Source organism: Anas acuta, chromosome 1 (genome assembly GCF_963932015.1).
Source record: "Anas acuta chromosome 1, bAnaAcu1.1, whole genome shotgun sequence".
NCBI lineage: Eukaryota > Metazoa > Chordata > Aves > Anseriformes > Anatidae > Anas > Anas acuta.
In genome coordinates, this window is record NC_088979.1 from 129,541,675 (window position 1) to 129,562,961 (window position 21,287).

General features: G+C 39.1%; 1 protein-coding gene across 18 annotated transcripts in view; it reads left to right on the plus strand.

Annotated features, from left to right (window-relative positions):
• ABCC9 (ATP binding cassette subfamily C member 9) overlaps positions 1–13,810 on the plus strand; it is an 80,037-nt gene extending 66,227 nt beyond the window's left edge. For 14 of the 18 annotated variants that reach the window (XM_068655261.1, XM_068655213.1, XM_068655187.1 and 11 more), the window contains 8 exons: positions 1,364–1,484; positions 2,545–2,675; positions 3,921–3,999; positions 6,933–7,041; positions 7,277–7,380; positions 8,060–8,193; positions 8,572–8,634; positions 11,470–13,810. In XM_068655261.1, coding sequence (XP_068511362.1) covers positions 1,364–1,484; positions 2,545–2,675; positions 3,921–3,999; positions 6,933–7,041; positions 7,277–7,380; positions 8,060–8,193; positions 8,572–8,634; positions 11,470–11,607 — 879 coding nt within the window. In that variant the 3' untranslated portion in view covers positions 11,608–13,810. Of the gene's footprint in view, positions 1–1,363; positions 1,485–2,544; positions 2,676–3,920; positions 4,000–6,932; positions 7,042–7,276; positions 7,381–8,059; positions 8,194–8,571; positions 8,635–10,460; positions 10,641–11,469 lie in introns of all 18 variants that reach the window. The other 4 variants (XM_068655196.1, XM_068655300.1, XM_068655310.1 and 1 more) reach the window with 1 other exon arrangement.
• Positions 13,811–21,287: the final 7,477 nt, after the last annotated feature.

Sequence of the window (21,287 nt, forward strand, 5' to 3'; positions counted from 1 at the left end):
TTTACTATAGACATTCAGAAGCTTATTCTCTCCCCTTGTATAAACCCTCCCAATTCTGTTTCACAACTGAGATAAAGGCTGAAACAATGGGCAGAGCCTTTGGGATACCAGGCTCTTTTATCAAATCTGTTAGAGCTATGATTGCAGATAAATTTCTGAATCAAAAGCTGGACACAGAAGATGTGTATTTCTGACCAATAAAGAAAGTACTTCACATTACCCCTGAGAATAACTCCTTATCATTAGGGCAAGCAACTAAATCATCTAAATCAACCAAAACAAATATTGTTGACTCTCAGTGAAAAATATTTACTGTATGCCTATTGCATCTGTATTAGGTAAGTGGTAAAGAAGTGAATCTGAGTGATTTATTCATAATAAACATCTGTCAGATTCATCAATCTCTGGCAAATAAATGACAAAATCATTCTCTCACTATGTTAGCATGTAGAATGTTCTCCGTAAGTGAGGTTTATACACCCTTATTCAGGTTTCTAAAGCTGCTCAATTTCTAAAGGTGCTTGTCAATCAACAGTACCTAATAAGATCATTTTTGTTGTTGTTGTTGTTTGTTTGTTTGTTTTTGTTTTTTAATTAGCACCTAAACAGACTTAGGAACATAAGTTTAGGAAATGGCTATACAGTTTTCAGCCTTAAATAGTCTTGACTAGGGATAAGGTTCCCTAAGTTACTGGGTATTGTTTGACAACTAGTTATCAGTAGTTACTTACTACAAGTAATACCTTTTTGATTACAAATGGGAATAAAAACTAAGAAGGAAATATCATTGAGCTGATAGTATGTTTTTTCTCATATATTGCTATGATAAAGGAACACACATTTTCCACTGAGATAAATGGATTATGTAAATATGCACAGAAAGAAGCAGAATTGAAATGTCCATAAAATTCTTTTCAATGTATTTGCAAATAGTGAACTTTCTTAATCTTTAGTCTGTCTTTGTAAGATTATAAATTGCCATATTCCCAAATGGTATTACCAATTTTGATTTCTTCTGTGTCGTGTGTTTAAAGAAGGTGTCTTTCAGTACTGCTTACTTGGGAACAAGAGATTTCCCTAATCAATCACATCTACAGACTCTGGGTATAACCTCCTTCAAAAAAAAAAAAAAAAAGAGTATACTGTGTGCTAAATTACTATGTCACAGTTGTTTGCATTGGAGTATGACAAGCCTGTTATGTGTTTGATGCTGTTCCACTGAGTTTAGGACTGTTGCAATGCCAGTAACAGATCCACGGTGCTGGGTCTGGCCAAAGACTTTCACAAATTTATCTGAGTTTTATTCGCAAACAGATAGATGCACAGACCTGAACCCTGTCCTTGTTTTCTTTTTGTAATGTAGATAACAAACTATTTGAACTGGGTGGTGAGAAATCTGGCTGATTTGGAGGTGCAGATGGGTGCAGTAAAAAAAGTACACAGCTTCCTGAACATGGAGTCGGAGAACTATGATGGCTACTTGGGTATTGCACTCTAAACTTTTTTGTTCGTTGATTTTTGTTGTTGTTGTTCTTCTATAGGATTGTTAAAGCAAGGTAGACTTGGTCATGCAGAATTTATAGGTTTCCTTGTTATGTAGGAACTCCCACTGATTTGACTAACAAGGATAGCCAAAAGCAGCCATGAGATATGTAGCCTGTACTAGCCAACAGGGAAAAAAAAAAAAAAAAGAGGAAGAGGAAGGAAGAGGGAGAAGAAGAAGGAGAAGAAGAGGAAGAAGAAGGAGAAGAAAAAGGAAGAGAAGGAGGAGGTGGAGGAGGAGGAGGTGGAGGAGAAGAAGAAGAAACCTATCAAAATGTAGATAAGAATTAAAAATGCATTAACAGTCACATGCTTCAAATGTGGGATTTTTGTAGCCCCCGTTTGCTGCAAGACAGAGGTATGATGGCAGTCAAACCTCAGTCAGACCTCAGCGACTCTTCCCTGAACTGTATGCTGCTCTTTGTACTGCTGCTGTTTTATTCAAATTAGCTTTAACTGGTATTTTGCAAGTGCTAGCAGTGCAGAGATGAAGAAGCTTACAGGTCAAAAAGCCTCCTTGGAAAGCCAGGCTCCTATTGCAGAAGGCAAAACCTGACTGCATATTTGCAAATCAGGATGACATATGAGCTGTGATAATGTCAACAGCTCAAGTTGTAAAGCAGTAACAACATCCTTCCTTGCACTGTCCTTCCTCTGCTGGTTACTGACCTCAGAAGATGTTAACACTCCGCTGACCTTTTCTGCCCTCTTTGCTTCTCCCCATTTCATTGCTAAGAGCCCCTTAGGCATTTACCCTCTCATCTTACGTGTCAAGATCTGGCAGCTAAGTGCTAACGTGCCCTGAGACGGTTCTCAGCTCCCCTGCAAAACAGTCTGAACGCCAACCTAGCAGAGGGCGCACCCTTAGCCTATGTCCTTCTGGCATGGCCTAGGTTTCTCAAGTGGCTTCATGAAGACTCCCAGGAAGGAGGGAGGGGAAAGGGAAATGTCATAAAAAGTGGCCCTTTGATAGCATGTTTTGTTTTATTGTGACTATTCCAGACTCTTCTCAAGTCCCAAAAGACTGGCCTCAAGAAGGGGAAATCAAGATTGAAAATTTGTGTGTGAGATATGAAAACAACTTGAAGCCTGTTCTCAAACATGTTAAGGCCTATATTAAACCAGGACAAAAGGTACTGTGTAATTGCATATGGTCCTCATTCTGGAGCAGATCCTTCCTTATTGTGTTTTCTTTTCTAAGGTAGCAGAAGAACAAGAATAACAATTTGCAATGACATCTGCATACATTGATGGTCCTCTCTGAGGTCCCTAGTCATGGGTGTAGAAACACACTGATGATATCACTTTATTGGCTGGGATCAGTTTTTCTTCTGAGATTCCCATCTCTTTCTGTGTCCATTCCCCTTGCTTAGAGTGAGAATAGGTGGCAGATGAGATTAGATGAACATCAAAAAGGAGATGAGTAAACACTCAAGAACATCTCACATTTCAGCATGTAGTGTCATTGGAGTCCAGGACAAAAAAAATTACAAAATTTTAAAAATCTTCCTGGAACAGATGTTTCTAAAGATTATTTAGCAAAAGGGAACTATTTTGTTCCAACATTTTTGACTGATCAATTCAACAAGCTGAAATAAAATTCTACATGAACCAAAAAAATATATTTTTTCCCTTGGTTAAAATTGCATTTATTGCAATATTAATATTGCAGAAATTTTGTATTTCACTGTATGAATTGTGATGCATACATGCAAACTCATTGCATGTAAATGAGAAACACCATTATGTCTCACTGTGAAGTAAATAATACTCTTTTTTATCAAGCTGAAAATACCTAGCTTTTACAATGTGATTGCTAAGGTTGTTTCTTGGGACAGGTGGGAATCTCTATCACATGTTCCATGAGCTCTTCAGTGTACACGTGAAGCAGCTTCACCTTTCACTTAAGGGTTCCTCTCCAGGTCTCTGAAATTTCAGCACTGCACAAGCCATATGGAGAAATTAAGCAGGTTTTCTTTTTCTTTATTTATTTTATTTTATTTTATTTTATTTTATTTTATTTTATTTTATTTTATTTTGAGATAAGACATCAGCTGTAGCAGCTGAAATACCACTTTAAATAGGTTTTAAAATATGTTTGTTTGTTTGTTTGTTTCTGTTATTACCTTCTGCCTGGAGTTTGGAGCAGGGTAACGATCTCTTCCTAATACTCCTTAGCATCAGTGAAAGCCCAATGCTTTTGTTTTCATTTTACAAGTCTTTTCTGATGCACAGATCAAAAGGAGTCTGCCACTGGCCATTGGGAAGGACCTTTATTCTCACCAGTAGGGCAGTCCAGTCCAGCTTTCCTGAAGGACTGCAAGTCTGACTTACAGCTTCGTTTTATAAGGAACATCTTTACATGTTTTCTTTTGCAGGTTGGGATCTGTGGTCGCACTGGCAGTGGCAAGTCATCCCTATCTTTGGCGTTCTTCAGAATGGTGGACATATTTGATGGTTAGTTTTCACTGGAGTCTGTTGTCACTCCTGACCTGCTCCCCCTTATGTCTTCAGAAGACACTATATTGATATTTTATATCCTGGCTTGAAAGACACTTGGTTTGAATGGGGCTTGTTATACCTGATCCTTAAAGTACAAAGTGTCCTATTGTGAGTAGCATTTGGTTCTTCCAGGAAATGTTGCACACAGATTATGCTTGTAAATTTTATTCATTTATTTATTTATTTGGCATTGACAAAACAATATGCCATTTTTGAGGTAGGAGGAAAAAATATGCAAGTCTCTGGAGTCTCAAAATTTCTCACTAAAGAATGACTGTATTAACTTATGATAAGTGTCATAATATTAGCAGAATAGAAACTGGAACTTGACAAGCCCATTCTCTTGATAATTATTTTTATTTTATTGTGTTTTCCCACAACTGCAGCAGAAACTGACTGAGGGTTTTGGATACCTTTTACTATGTTTTCACTCCTGCAGCATTTCACTCTCCTAGCTCATTGGAATGAACTAGTGTGCAGCAATACACACCCTGGCATTTATAATAAATATACATGTGAACTGTTGTACAAATATGGAAAACTACTGATCTTTTTGTTACAAAGATTTCTGTTTCTAAATTGGTCGTTGTGCATTAAATGTTTGTCAGGGAAACCCCAGTAGGATGTGCGAAGATAAGTAAATCTGATGCAGCTAATACTTGCTTTTGTTGTGGTTCTGTGCCTATATGTATATATGGTTTCTGATTCATGACTGAGGTTCCTGGATATGTAAGTAGTGCAAACAGTTTTATTTCTGCTCAGCTTTCAGTTTCCTTCTACTTTAATCTTCTTTCTATATCGTTTCTTTGGCTGTTCCTTCTGTATCCCTGATTTTTCCCTGTGGGAATTCCTCAGCTTTTTCTAATTGAGCTTAGTTTATCCTTTGTGCATAACCATCTCTCTCTCAGCAAAAACCATATTTGGACTGTAAGCTGATCCACTTCTGGGTGGGGTCCTGGCTCTAAAAAAAGATTATTTAACAAGATTACAAGTAACTTCAGTGAAGCCAAGAGTTCATTCAAGGTATCCATCTTGCTTCCTTATGTCTGTGTTACTTCTTAAAATTTTTGTTTATTCCATATTCCATGTTCTCACTTTCTTCTTCAGTTTTTAATGTTTTCCCTTTCTTGTCCTCTCTTCAAGCCATCTCTTTCTTTTGTCTTGCTTGAACGCCCTCATTACTTTCTTGGTTTCCCAACTCCTCTTTACTTAACTTTTTCCCACAAGGAAATTATCTCATCTGCTCTTTTCTTTTCCTTGAGCACCCCGGCTTCTATCAAAAATATCTTACCTTGTTCCCAAGGCATGACATATTAATTTTTCTCTCATTAGTCTACCTCATATTCTTCTAACCTTCTCTTATGTCCTCATTCATGCTTGAGTTCATGCAACCACTGTTGTCTCATGCTGAAGTCTTATGAGCTGATTCAGTCTTTATGAAAGTCTGGAAATAATTGAGCTTTGCATTCCACAGATGAAATCTTGGTTCCTCTGAACTTCCGAGAAAAGCATGAGCATGTTAGTCTGGCTAGGTGGGGATTGGGTCTTTCATTGGAATAGGCCCTCATATTGTAACCTACAAAATGGAAAGTCATTAAAATTGGAAATGATTGAAGGGTCACACACACAGAGCTTTGAATATCCATTTACTTGCCAGTTCATGGTTAGGTTCTTCCTGTTTGAGAACTAATGAACATTAAGTAGGTACTTTCCAGGACTGGGTGCAGTCACACCATGAAGTAATCCACAGGGAAAAGGCAGAGTTGAGCCGGATAATACTTTAATAATACACCTCTTATAATATCCTCATCCAGTTTACCCCGGCCCATCCCATCCACATGTGCAGAGGGAAGCTTCTGTGTCCAGGGAAAGTCATTGGATTCACTAGTTCCTGGCTTTTCTTTGAGGATCGAAGGGAAGAGATTTCTGTTGCCCTTCCAGCTCTTCAATTTACAGAGTAGCCATCCATGGTTCCTCTTATACGTTTTCTCCACCTTCCTCACCTGGATATCAACAGTTCCAACAACTAGCACATCATGAATCAGATTTTCAGATGAGATCCATATGCTCATTAACCTGGAGTAGTGACTAGGAATGGAAAAATCTTCTTGCTTTACCAAGTATCCCAGCTGTACCAGCAACTTCTTGTACGGGAATGAACTACTAGTTTAAGGAATGATTAATGTGACCACTTCCAGTAATCTTATGCTAGAAGAACAGTATATGGCTAATTCACAACCAAATATTTAAGTGAAATTTATATGTAAGAACTGCCATGAATGGTATTAAAATGCTTGCAGTACGACATCCTTTTTTCTTTTTTTTTTTTTCTTGATCCGCATCTTGTTAAAAAGTTAGTGCTATCCCATTCCCTCTGGAGTTACAAGATTTTTGGCTCCTGATGCATTATTGGTTGTAGAAACATATATTATGAAAAATAAGTGAGCATATCTGAAATTAAAGATCTTCTGCTACTGTTAGAGTCAAAGGGAATAGAGAAAGGTACAGAACATCACCTAACTGTATAAGTTGCTCCCGTTCTTCTTGATCTGTTTGGCTGTAAACCTTAGGTTGCCCCAAAATAAATTATCTTTCAAGTGCTATTATTAATCACAAGCATAGGAGCCACACATTTCCTTGGGGAGGTGTGTGGGTGGGGAGCAGACAGAAAGGCAACAACATCACTAATAAACTAGATTCCCTCTGGCTTGTGTTAATGCATACATGCACCTTCTCCATGTTTATGTAACAATGCTGAGAGAATGCAGAAGCAAGCTGTTTCATCATCTGGAGTCCAGCACAAAGGATCTGCTTTATCTTTCTGCCTGTTATCTGCAAATCACATTTTGTGCAATTCTCTCACATCTTCTGCATGCTGTTTTAAACAGGGAGGATAGTGATTGACGGAATAGACATCAGCAAGTTGCCTCTTCATACTCTTCGTTCCCGACTCTCCATTATCCTCCAAGATCCAATACTGTTCAGCGGTTCCATCCGGTAGGTGTAAGCAGACAGGGGGTGAAGAAAAGCATTGCATGGCGTGTTTGTGATGGTTACTGTGGACAGGAAAGGATGGAATTGGGAATGAACATTCCCAGCTCACTCCAGTGTGTCCCCACAGTCTGTCCAAGAGAAATCAATTGAGATACACTGTGCCAAATTGTTCTGTTACAGAAGACCTGAATGAACTGCAATTGTAGTGACAAGACTCCTGCTCTGTTTTTCTTTGCAGATTTAATTTGGATCCAGAATGCAAGTGCACTGATGATAGACTCTGGGAAGCTTTGGAGATTGCTCAGCTGAAGAACATGGTCAAATCATTGCCAGGAGGCCTTGGTATGTCCAAGTAGCCAGGAATGTAGGCCAATAAAGTCATTCTACGTGAATGAGCATGCACTTATACAGATAGATACATGGTATCTTACACACTGAACCATCATGTTGACAGGCATCCTATGAATATACTGTCTCCATGACAGAGAAAATATTGTTAGTAAAAAGCTGGAGAGTAGTCTTGTTTTCCACTCATTTCAGAGAAAAATGTGGCACTTCAGCATCACAGAGGGGTGACCTATCATTTAAGAGTTTTAAAAGAGCAGATTTACCTCTGCTCCTTCAGCAGAACTTGGCTTGGCCAGCAGAGTTGTTGCTCTTGTTGAGAACACTGACAGAGCATTTACCTTATTGTTTGAGATTTGGTTCATGAAGGAAGCTCACCTAATTCCTACCATATTGTGTATTTCATATTACTAAGATACAATCCTGCAGCCTACCAGATTTAACTATTTTTGTCAGCTATTTGTTTAATGATATGATGATCCTTTCCAAGAAGATGTGCTCATTTTTCTTGGTATCTCTCTATTCCAGTGTTCAGTCAATATTATTCTTACTAGATTTTACAGGGATCTTGCTTGATGCAGGAACAGTGCACAAGCAGAGCTTTCATGGTGACCACTCAAAATAACTGCATCCTGATTGTAAGAACGTACTTTCAACTTAATTGATTTTATTACAGACGCAATGGTAACAGAAGGAGGAGAGAACTTCAGTGTAGGGCAAAGACAGCTTTTCTGCCTGGCCCGAGCCTTTGTTCGCAAGAGTAGCATTCTCATCATGGATGAAGCCACAGCATCTATTGACATGGCCACAGTGAGTATAGCAATTTATACCATTGATGCATGGATCTACTAGGAGAAGAGGCGTCATTGTCCCCAAAATGTAAGCTATGAGATCTAGTTAGAAAAGAAAACTGACAGACTTTTTGCTTTTGTCTTGTGTTTAGTTTTAATTATTTATGTTGTATTTTGGGGGTCGATGCCTGCAGTGAGGGGAAAAAAAAAACAAAAGCACAGATTAAATATTTTAGAGCATCCCTACATTTCACCTGTGTCATTTCATTACTAAGAGTCTGATGTGCGGATGGAAGATGGTGTGGAATATGACCCTGTCTTTTTGATGTTTGAAGATACGTAACAAAGTAGAATAAAGAAGGATGAAATAACTGAAGTAAGTCTTTTACTTTGGTAGGAAAACATTTTGCAGAAAGTTGTGATGACTGCCTTTGCAGACCGTACAGTTGTAACAATAGCGGTAAGTATTGACACTCACAGATGCTCTGTACTCATTTCTTAAGCAGTTATTCTTGCCTTTCAACATAAAAAAATCATAATGAAAACAACATAAAAGTAAAACCCAAGGTCAGAATATTCCCAAACTAAAACACTGAGATCTGAAGAAAGACTTTTGTCCTGGTTTCAGTTAGAATTAATTTTCTTCCTAGTAGCTGGTTTTAAACCAATTTTAGTTTAACACACTCTGATCAGATCTGCCATTATCTCAACCTTTCGAGCCCCACGTTGGGCGCCAAAAAGACTGTCGTGGTTTAACCCGGCCGGCAGCTAAACACCACGCAGCCATTCGCTCACCCTCCCCCCTCCCTCTCTGGGACGGGGGAGAGAAACGGAAAGTGAAGCCCGTGAGTTGAGATAAAGACAGTTTAATAAGACAGGAAAATAATAATAACAAAAATAATAATAACAATAATAATAATAATGATACAATGGTGATAATAGGAAAGTAATAATAGTATGTACAAACAAGTGATGCACAATGCAATTGCTCACCACCCGCTGACCGATGCCCAGCCTATCCCCGAGCAGTCCGGCCCCCTCCCCCCGGCTAGCCACCCCTATATATTGTTTAGCATGACGTCAGATGGTATGGAATACCCCTTTGGCTAGTTTGGGTCACCTGTCCTGGGTCTGTCCCCTCCCAGCTCTTACTGCACCCCCAGCCTGCCCGTTGGCAGGACAGAGCAAAAGGCTGAGATGTCCTTGGCTTAGTATAAGCACTGCTCTGCAACAATTAAAGCATCGGGGTGTTATCAGCACTCTTCTCATCCTAAGCCAAAACACAGCATTCCACCAGCTACTAGGAAGAAAATTAATTCTAACTGAAACCAGGACATCTTTATAGGAAACTTCAGCATATAGATTGTCTCAAAAAAAAAAAAAATTGCAGTTATTCTCATTAACAAATTTAAACTGAATCCATGGGTCAAACCATTATTGAAAGTTGCTTTAAAATCTAGATTTGAATTTTGCCTCTAAAGTTCATGCATGTAAGGCATCTAAAACCATGGCACAAATTTATAAAAGGAGCTGAAATTCCAAAAGATTTAAAAGATTTCTCAGGTTGGATGGTCTTTTCTCTTTTAGAATAATAATTTTTTAAAAGGTTGGTTTTAGAATAAAGATTTTAAAAATTAGAATCAACAGGGATTGCTCAAAAATTAATATCTCTTCAACTAAATGTTTCTGACGTTTTTTCCTGTTTTTTTCCTGCCATTTCTAGTGACACAGAACATACCCAAATATCTGTGCAAGTATGCGCAGGTATGTGCGTACATATACATACATAAACACACACACAGAAGATACCTTTTAGATAAATTCTACCTTGTGATTGTAGGCTTACTCAAAAAGCAGACATTTTATATCCAAGAGATAAATATGTGTTTCAACAGCTGTTTCTTCACCATGTCTAGAATCAAGTCCTGTGGTTAGAGATTAGAGTTATGATTCCTGGACTCTGGTTTCAAGTCTGTCAGTGGCTAGTTGATGTCAGACAAATGACTTAACCCAGGGTAATTTACAACAGGCTTTAAGATTACTGGATACATAAGTGCTGAAGATGCTAGCAGTAAGCATATTCCCCTCCAGTTAAATGTCATTCAATTTTTTAATATTGTTCTTCACTCTGGAATCTCACTTTTCCCTTGCTTTTTGAAACTTCATGTCTCAAAATGGCACATATTAATATTTAGCTTTCCTCACACAGCTGGCTTCATTTCCTTCCTTTCTTTACTCATATATGATCTTTCCTTCACCCACCTGTTTTTCTTTTCTTTTTTCCAGCATCGTGTATCTCACATCTTGGATGCCAATATTGTCCTAGTCCTTTCTGAGGGCTCTCTAGTTGAATGTGACACTGCCTCAAACTTACTCCTCAAAGAGGATGGCCTGTTCACCACTTTGGTGAAGACTCACAAATAGACTCTCTCAGTCCACACTGTTCACAAGACTTCTGGCTCTATGGTAGTTATTTTTTACCTCTTTAGTTCCCTTTCATTCTGCTTCCTTTCTACTGCACAATATCTGAGATGACAGTGCAAGAAGGAGTTTATTGTGTGGTTCCTGGGTTTGTTTAATTTTGTCAATATTTATACTAATTACTTTTATCTAAAGCCTAGACATGCAACTAACATTGATTCTATGACGTGAAAGAAATCCACCCCATAAAGTAATCCCTGACCTTCAGCCTATATAATGAAATGTCTCATTTTTAGAGCTAGTCATGTCTATATCTGACTGGCTATATTCACAAAGCATTGCAACCAAACTCTACCTGGTTTCATTCCTGTTATATAGGACTAAACTATTCCCTTCAGCAGACACCAATTTAATCACAGAGGGAGTTAAATGATTTGCAGAAGGAGACAACGTAGGAATTCTCTAAGATGTATGCAGTGTGTACAGACAATGTACGAAAACCAAGGATTGGAGCAGGATGATAAACCACCTTGACTATACAGGCATACTCAGGATGTTTCTTCATATTTCCTTAAGGGGAAGATGTATTTCAGTGATGCCGTGGGATTTATTCCAACAGCTGTGTTGTCCATAAAGGCAATTAGCTGACTGAAAGTGAAGTGCGTGCATGCATAAGTATTTTCAGGCTTGGTGCCAGAGGTTGAAAAATATTTTGAGATCTCTTCAGATTAAAGATATAGTACAAGGACCTACTCCAAATACCACTGTAAACAAGGACAGCCATTCACCAACTTCATAGGCCCATTAATGAATTGCAATGAAAACTATCAAAATGAAAACCTCTGTATGTGTTTTTTGTTTCTTTTTATGGCAGCATCGGGTTCACACTATTCTAACTGCAGACCTGGTCATCGTCATGAAACGAGGGAACATTTTAGAATACGATACACCTGAGAACCTGCTTTCTCAAGAAGATGGCATCTTTGCTTCATTTGTTCGGGCAGACATGTGAAGAATCACACGATGTATGTTAATAGCTTATTTTTAAACAAATCAAATGCAAATACTTTCTATTCAATGTAACATCACTTTAACCTTTTTTTCAGAGCTTTTTTTTTCTTTACACGTCCATCTTTCAAAATAATAAAACCCATTACAATACATGTATGCCTCAAAGAAATAAAAATATCACTTAATTAAAAATCCATTAAACTTCACAAACACAAACACGCAGGCAGAAAGTTTTTATTTCCTGGAAATCTGACATTTTTCTTAGACATTTTAAGTGACCTTATTTTCTTTTATAGACAACAAAATAATGCACTGTTCTTACAAACTGCATATGTTATTCTGGAAGCAAGAAACAAATCGTGCAGTTTGTCAAGGAAGCTAGAGAATCCCAGAAGCATTCAGTCCCCAGAGAGGAAAATTAAAAAACAACAAATCCAAACCCATAACACTTGGGGCATTCCAAAGGGATAAACTTTGCTCTTCAAGTTGTAGTAGAGGAGCAGTGAATGAGGGAAAGGAATTTCATCAGAAATAAGGAAATTCTTCCTGTCCTTCGTGTTAGTTCACACACTGTAGTTAGTACAGCACTATTTTTTCAGTGTAGTGATGACTTATCCCTACAGCCAGTTCCTAAATCTGTATTCATTCTGCAGACTTTTTTGAATCAAAGACCCCTATTTTTGAATCAAATCACCCTATAATTATGCATGCTTTGATAGGTTTATAGAGGAATACATTTTGTACAGTATCTTAAGACTTCATATTAAAATTTATCTGAATTTATCTGAACTTGCTATTAGTCAATCTTTTAAACATTTCCACTAAAATATTCTATTTAAAGTGGCATGTAATTAGACAACCACTAAATGTGTTATATGTCTTTAGCCCTTCACATTATTTTTTATGTGAGAACAACCTGTCTTTTCCTTTGCACATTTCTGAATTATCCATAAATCAGATCTTGTCCAAGCAGACGTGATTTTCAAATGATTCCTTCAAGATTTTAGGTGCGCTTATATATATATTTACCTCACACATGTTTGAAAAGGTTTCCTGCACTTGGCTAATGCATATGGCTAAATTCTGAACTATGATAACTGCGCAATGAGCAATGAACCCCCTCTAGAAGGGGTTTAATAGACATATTTTCAAAGGCAGAGTTTGAGACATCAGTTTCACTAGTAGTATTCTATGTGATTCTTATTCATCTATTTTTATAGACAATTTATATATTTTATATATAAATACATTTTGACTGGCTGAGGGAGTTGGGGTTGTTCAGCCTGGAAAAGAGAAGGATACAGGAAGACCTTGTAGTGGACATTCCAGTACCTAAAGAAGGCCTACAGGAAAGCTGGGGAAGGACTCTTTGTCAGGGGGTGTAGTGAGAGGACAAGGAGTAATGGCTTTAGACTAAAAGAAGGAAGGTTTAGATTAGATATTAGAAAGAAATTCATCACTCAGAGGGTGGTGAGGCACCGGAACAGGTTGCCAAGAGAAGCTGTGGACGCCCCGTCCCTGGAGGTGTTCAAGGCCAGGTTGGATGGGGTTTTGGGCACCCTGGTCTAGTGGAAAGCATCTCTGCAAATGGCAGAGGGTTGGAATTAGATGATCTTTAAAGTCCCTCTCAACTTAACCCATTCTGTCATTCTAATGTTCTGTAAGATTGAGGATGAACAAGAAGTGCAGTTATGCCTATTTCTAGTGTAAAGAAAAGAACACGAGACAATAATTGCTCCCCTTGGCCTCCAAAACTAGGACTTGAAATTGGAATTGTATTTAGTCTACTATTGTAAAAATGATACAATGGTTTATGTTTGGGGGTTTGGGTTGTTTGTTTGTGTTTTTGTTTGTTTGTTTGTTTGTTTGTTTTCTGTTTTTTTGTTTTTTTTTTTGTTTTTTTTTTTTTTGTGTGTGTGTGTGTGTGTTTGTTTTGGTTGGTTGGTTTTTGTTTGTTTGTTTGTTTTGGTTTTGGTCAGTGATACGGGTCTTGGTTTGGTTTGGTTTGGTTTTCCCATCTTAACTATTGGAAATACAAGCTTTGTGGCACAACTAAACAAAAAAAATCAGCCTTGAAAATTTTAATAAGGGAAGCATCGTGATTTCCCTGTCTACTGTTGTGAAAAGTTTTTGCTCTTTTCCCAATTAATACTCTCTGTTGAACCCTGTCATACAAAGAAAATAATAAAAAATAATAAAGCAGATGTTTACAGCATGTTTTTATATAGATTTCAGAGCCAAAAGGCCAGAAATATTCTTGGTTTAATTTCATTGTATTCAGTGAAAAGCTAACTGGATTCATTGCTGTCAGACTCAGACAGTGTGAAGATGAAGTACAAATAACTTCACCTGTGTATCTTTGATGATGTCCTGATTTATGTTAAGAGATACTGATCCTATCATTGAAATCCTATTTCCTGTTAAGCCACATTAAGTGGCTGTAGAAGAACTAAGATTTGTTAGGCATCCTAAAGAACTTAAAAGGGGCCAACAGTTAGCACCTCTTTCCTCTTACATTTGTTCCAAAGACATCACAGAAGTAAGAAGACTGTTCTTTGCTCATCCATTCCTCCAGAGGTATACAGTGTAATAAACACTGCTATTTCAATATGTAGAAAAGAAAATACATTGTGGGCTGAGTATAGTGTACCAGCATGCTAGATTCATTTTGCTGAAGGAATGCAGGAGTACTGCATGGAGTTCAGGAGTTACGCAACTGTGGTCAAAGTGTTTGGTAATCATTGGAGCATATCCTCTAGCAAGTTTAAATGTACGATTTGGTTTCTCAAGCAATTAATCCTGCTCAATACACAGATTCCAAGAGACAAAGCACACAGATTGCCATAGATCTGTCAGATCTTGCATTTTAGTCACCATGCCTATGTTACGTACTCAGCAATGGAATAGGCTGAACTTTTGCTTTGAAGAAGGGTGTTCCCAACAGTCACACAAAACAGTTTGATTACTAAAATAGGTGCAGAAGGGATTAAGTCTTTGAAACAAAGTTCTCTTGATTACATGTAAAGGTCTTAACTGAGGCCCCTTTAGGAGCAGTTTTCTTAGGCTGTTGGCCCTACATGGACAAGGAAGCATCAACCTAGAGTTTCGGTTTCTTTGACTCTTGCCACACTCCCACCTCTGGTGTCACTCCTCAGCCCTTCCTCTCTTGCCACAGCCTCCTTGCTTTTTTTCCTCCCTCAGCACCTCTGTATATCATAGCCTCTTTGAGGTTCATGTTTGTATTCCTGAGTGCTCCCTACTCTGCCTGTGGCCTCCCACTCCATGATTTTACTCTGTGTTCTCTGCTCTATTCCCTCTCTGACACAGCTTGGCTCTCTCCTCCTTCCCCTGCTTTTCTCTAGTTTGCTATCCTTACACCCCTCCTCTTCAGGGGACACATACTCTAGTGTGATCATGATTTGGATTTTTTCCCCCAAAGCAGTAACTAAATAAGCCTTCATTATTGCAAAATTATACTCTAGAAATACCAAGTTCCTCCTTTTACAAAGGAGCTTTGAATGCAAACACTGGCCACATGGATATTTTTTTTACCTATGGATAGAGGAAAATCACCTCTTGTGAGACTTCTGAAATTAAGTTTCTCATCTCATCTGTAATTTTTTTTTCTCTGTCAAGTATTTTTCTGGAACGTTTGAAGTAAAGTAGAAGGAGTAAGGTCCCTTTTTGCCAATGCAGCTGTTTGTGGATCCACAACTGTGTTCCTCAACCTTTGAGCTGCAACCAGTGTATTGTCTTTCCTTTTCCCTGTATTGGCTGGCTTAAATGGCTTTGTGCCCTTCTTGTATGTGATCTTTCACCATACTAGTAACAGCTAACCTCTCATTACTGCTTCACTAGCAATGTCCCGTACAGATGTTGTGTTAATTTCTGAGCCAAAATGTTCATGTACCATGAATCCCATTGCAGGGGTTTTAAGTTGTGTTTGAGCTCAGTATCCCCATTGTGATAGTGTCAGTAGAAATCTATTCTAAAATAGCTAGTGAAACCACATAGCTACTAGTTAAAATCTCTCTGGAGCAATGATTCTCCCATAAAATGTGTTAAAAAGCAAAAATGAATTAGTCAGATTTGCTATTTTATATCCTCAAGCAGTACCTTTTGAAAGCCTAATTTAAAACCACAATAAGTTTTGTAAACTCTCTGATATGAATTCAGTGATGTCATGTGAGGAGTTCTTTGGTTTCTTTGGAAATAAATCCTTTCAGAGGCAAAACAGAGTACTAAAAAAAAAAAAAAAGTCTGAAAACAAAACTGTAAATCAAATTCTTCATTGCCATGCAAACATCCCAATCATTTCCACATTGTTTTTTTACTGCTCTGTTTTTTTCTCCACCAGAACTGACCTCTGTGTAGAATTGTGGGGAAAGACTACCAGGTTCTCAAATTATCAAAAAATTATTATGAGGCAGAAGTTCCCTGACTCTTACAATTCAGCGATGTGCTGACGCTCTTTTGGCAGGACAGCTTAGAGTATTGGCTTATATGAAGCTATGAAGTTCATAGAAGCTTCCAAATATAATTCTTCAAGAGAAGAGAGATTTCTAGAAAAGTCTTAAACAATTTCCTACACAGTTATTATTAATTATCCACCATTGATAGAATCTGTCTGGTGTTAGACACTACTCATGCAAACGTAACTGACATTCCTGGCAGGAGTTTTTTATTCCTCTAATAAAACAAGCCGCATTCTTAACAGACTATAAACAAACATTTATTGCAAAATAACTGTTTTATTAATAAGAAATAGTTTCTATTTAGTGTATTGACACTCACCATGTGCAAGAAGTCTTAATTCATTTTCATTGAATATGGAGATTTCCATCCTATGAATTACTCTATAATAATGTAGCATTCAGCTCAAATGTTACCATGTTGCAAATTTCACCACCTGGTGATTCTTGATTGAAGATTTCAATTCTTGAAAATTGATTCTTGTATATGCATATTAGTCATTTTTATAAATGAATACTTTGCATAGTTGCACATCCTCAGAATAGAAGGTATAAATAACAGTGACAGCTAGAACTGCCCCTGAGCGTCTCAGCTATTCCCATGACATTTCTTAACTCTCCCTTTATTTTACTTCAGGGTTTACTGACTGTACCAGCTTACATCTGAAAACATCACTTAAACATCCAGTAAAATATTTAACCATGTAACCAAGGAACTAATGCACCTCAGTGTAAATGACATGGTCCAGAACCACTGTCCTTCAGTATCACAGTTACAGATGCTCCAAAGCCGCATATTCTTTGAAATGCATAAAGTTATAGACTCGTGGTTGACAGTTATGTGTGTTTATAGCATACTAGCTAGATTTGGCCCTTACTCTTTCAGCAATATCAGCTATGAGTATTAGACTACTCCATCAGAGGGGGGAGCCTTAAGTTGTGAGAGGCTCTTTGTACCACAGATTTTCACAGCTGAATCATTTGGGTTTCGGGCCATCTATTGGGGCCACTGTAGCATCTGAGACCAGAGGGTTCAGAGCTGCCAATTATTCCATGATATGATCTGAAGATGAGAGGTGGTGTTTATCTTCCATCAATGGCATATGTTAATTTAACTCTCACTCTGCAGCCAGCAGAGAGAGCTATTATATCAATCACTTGTAACCAAAGCGACCTGGAAGCACAGAGATGGAGATACAAAAAAAATCCATACCTCTATGGAATTTTATGGAGATGAAAATGAATTATGCTACTCTGATGCTGAAGACAGCCACAAACCTTCTGGCTCCAGCTACACAGGAGGAATAGGAGAATTTGGACAAGGACATCAATCAAAAAACCTTTGATACCTGGCTCTGTTTCTCCAGATCCCTCCAGAAGTAAAGGAGAAAAGAATTGTCCAAGCCCTAGCAACAGGGGTGTGTACCCTCTTCTAACTTCTGGTTCCCCAAAGTTCTGGCACAGAAAAAGGAGACAGAGGCTGTTCTGCCACAGTCAGCACTTTGCTACCTTAGGCATTTTTGACTGTCTCTAGAGCCAACTAGGGACAAGCAACTGCCCTATCAAGGGATAGGGCATGAGGTTTTTGTGACAGTCTCTATAGTGCTGAGACTCAGCAATGTGCAGCCTTTGGTTTTCAACCTTCACTGTCGAGATTTGGAAAGAAACAAACACAATGCTAAAATAAAAGACAAAGGCAGGGAGATGGGTAAGTAATGTGGGGTGGCAAGAAGTCTCGGTGGGTTTTGCACACAGACATAGTACAATGTGGTTGCCTCTAGAGGGAAATGAGGCTGAGAGTGAGGATAAGGTAAATCCTGGAGCACAAGGCGTTTCTTTCATCTACCCCCTTCTTGGCTCAGGCATGTCCCTGGAGCAGAGGTGGAGTACAGGAAGCAGAGGCTAAAAGATGCTGGATTTCACTCTAGGAATCACATGGTTTGGGCATGATAATCCCTCTCCTCTCCCTCCTCCTCCCCCCTCTCTGCTGACTCCGCAGGAGCCCCAGCCCAAAAGGGATCTCCCTGCACCATTTCCCTAAGACCATGTCCTCTGTCATGGAAGCATGCTGGTGGCCTTCATGCTGATTCTCTGGAGCAACAGGGGGCAGCCCTCCAAGTATGGTAGCACTTCCTAGGAGAGGCCATGGGAGCCAGCAGGGCCAGGGGAGCTCATGTTGTTTCGCAAGCAGTGGTAGGGGCCCAGCTCTGGGCAGGTTTGGCTGGAGTACCACTGCCCATCCCAGGACACATTCCTACGCAAGCAGACTTGGCTCCTGTTCCTTGGTGTAGGAAGAAGCATGAAAGAGGCATGTGCTATCACTTGTTCCATAAAATCTTGTGTCAAAACTCCCTGGAACCTCTCTGCCACTGCAGTGACAAAGAAAGCCAAAAGAAATGACTATTTCTCTAAAAAGTGGCTAAGATCTCAACAACGTGTATCATTTCCAAACCAGACAGTCTTAATGTAAATCAGTGCCTCTGCCAGCAAACCCACAGGACATATATAGACTCTACTATGTAACTTAGCAATAATGGATGAGGGGCATGAGTTACATGCATTTTGATGATAAAGACTATTTTTGTCCTGCTGCTCTTGCATGAAACAGAAAAGAAAAAAGAAAAATTGTTTCAGGGTAACAGACGCCCTTAGTTTGCAGTTTCTGCTCTTTCATGTTTGATGGATCTACTGCCAGTTCAGCTGGGGAAGAGTTCATCCATGCTGTCCGTATAGGGCTTATCAGCTTTGTGTCTTTGTGGAAGCCTTGTGCTGAGTGCATGACATCTCTGTCTGCCTGAAAAGTCATCCTAAGCTAAGATTAGAATTTCAAACAAAACTTATTATGAAGCAGGATTTTCTGAAAGGACTGGGCACAGCTATAATGTGGAAATTTAAGATTCATGCCTAAAAACATTATTTAATACTTTTTAGATAAGCATAATTGTGAAGTGATATTTGCCATAATATCAGTAACTCTTGTGAGTGGAGGGCAAATGAAACAGCAAAAAGGGAGAAGCATAATGGGCTGGAATAAACCTGGACCCAAACCTGCCATCAATTCTGATTATTTTTTTTCCGCTGTACAGGATGTGTTCACAGTACTCAGACACTATGTTCTTAACAAAAAGGGCTAGGAGACATTTGGGGAGATTTTCCCAGCTATTACTTAAATCTCAGACTTTCATGTGCATGTGGCAACCAATCAAGTATTTAAAAGGGCAAAGGGGAACATTTTTGGTAGCTGTCACTCTCTGGAGCATATTCATATACTGGAGCTTGGGAAAGTGTGTGCTGTGCTAAAAATCATGTCTCATATTATTGAACCAGGAATGGTTCTTGTTAGTAGTGCTCCTGACCTTCACATGCCAACAGTCGCAGCTCAGCAAGCTTCCTCAAAGCTGATCTCAGGTATAAGAGTGGAGGGAGGCATCCCTTTCTGTGAGGGGGAAGCTCTTCCAGTATTGAGTAGGCAGAGATGGAAAGATGGGATTTACAAGCATTTTTCTTCCAGTGTATAATGATGGGGAAAATGATCGATAACTTTGGTGTAGTCACACTGGGGTTACACCAAGACTATCTGTGTTTGAAGGGACCCCTTCCTATCCCAGCTATGCACAGTGCTCCATAGATGGTGAGGAAGTGGGGCACCCTCACGTGGTGCTCCACCATGGTGAGGAAGCCCCCAGCAGTTCATGGGAAACAAGAGGGGCTGGGAGGTAGCAGGGGACTCCGACTGCAAAGCAGTTCCTGTTCCACCTGACCAGCTTTTGGAAGGTTCCTCCTCAGAACCCCATCAGCAGATGGGGCAAGGGGCACACCAGCAGACAAAGTGGCTTGGCATGGTGAGAAAGATCTGAGACTAAACACAGAAGCAGTAGTGGGTTTTGCTTTAAGGTGGCAAGTAAATAAAAGCGGCATCACCTGGTATTTACAGGTCTGCATTTATAAAGCTATGGATGTCAATAATAACCTTAGGGAAAACTAGAACTGGTTGCATGGCATGAGTTGTGTCAAAAGCAAAATAATAATATGCAAGGATCTTCTGCAAAAGGAGGGGGGTTTGCATGCAATTTCCTGCCAGCTCTGTATGTTTTTTGAAACACAGCTAGTGACCATACTGGGGAAACATCAGACTTGTTTCTAGCCCTAGCATGGAACAAAAGCTTCATGGGGCTAGAAGGGGGAAAAGGGAAGGGAGAGGAAAAAGGAAAGATGATTTTTTGCATGTGTACTAAATCAGCTGTTTCCAACACTTACACCCAAGTGAGATGCTCTTTTGGAGGCTGCATCAAATGAATGAGTCAGTCCCTCATGACCAGCCTCTGCCACTCCATCTGTAGCAGAATAACCTCCCAAGCTCTCCCATGCTAGCCCATCGAGTTCCACAGTGGGCAGCAATGCCGATCCTGCAGATACACACAGAAGTGACTTGCTGGGCTTGTACTCAAGCCTGGTTACAATCCAAAGTAATTGATTTAGAACCTGATTTTTCACACTGAAGCAGGTCATCTGCCTGGAGTTAATTTCCTACAAAAATGTTTAGTTAATTGCCTAATATGACCGTGGCTTTGAGTCTGTCTCTTTTCTGACTACTGGATACTTGGTATTAGAAAGGATACTGCTAGAAAAATTTCCAGGAATCACTCATCTATTTAAACTTGAGCACGTGCATGTTTTTGACAGGATGGATATCTTCAAGCTGAGGATTACATTGCCTTTCAAATGTGCCTTCTCAATTTTTCCAAGTCTGAATACACTTAAAGACTTCCTGGCTGCAGCACGCCTGTGAAGCATTTCTTTCTGTCTCTAGTTTATAGAAAGAAGTAATGTACTATGTTCTGTGTAAATTCTGTACTGTAAAGGTCATTCACTTGAGTGTTACGCAGAAAACTTTAGAAACCTCCCCACTGTACACACACATTCCTTGGGCATGGAGGAGTTAATCCGACACAATGAAATCTCTGCACTTTGCTTCATTAAAATCTAAATTTAGATCTTTTCGTAAAGTTGATGTACTGTTTATTCTTCCTACTACAAACCCTAAGACTTCGGAAAAAAAGCCGTAATGTCCAAGAATGCAAGTTTCCATTAAACACAAGAGCCAAAACTGTAAACCTTGACCTGTGGGAAAACGACTGAACTTCTATTATATCATTGTTTGTTTTTGGCATTGTGCGTAATTTCTCCTATACCCATCACATACATAAAT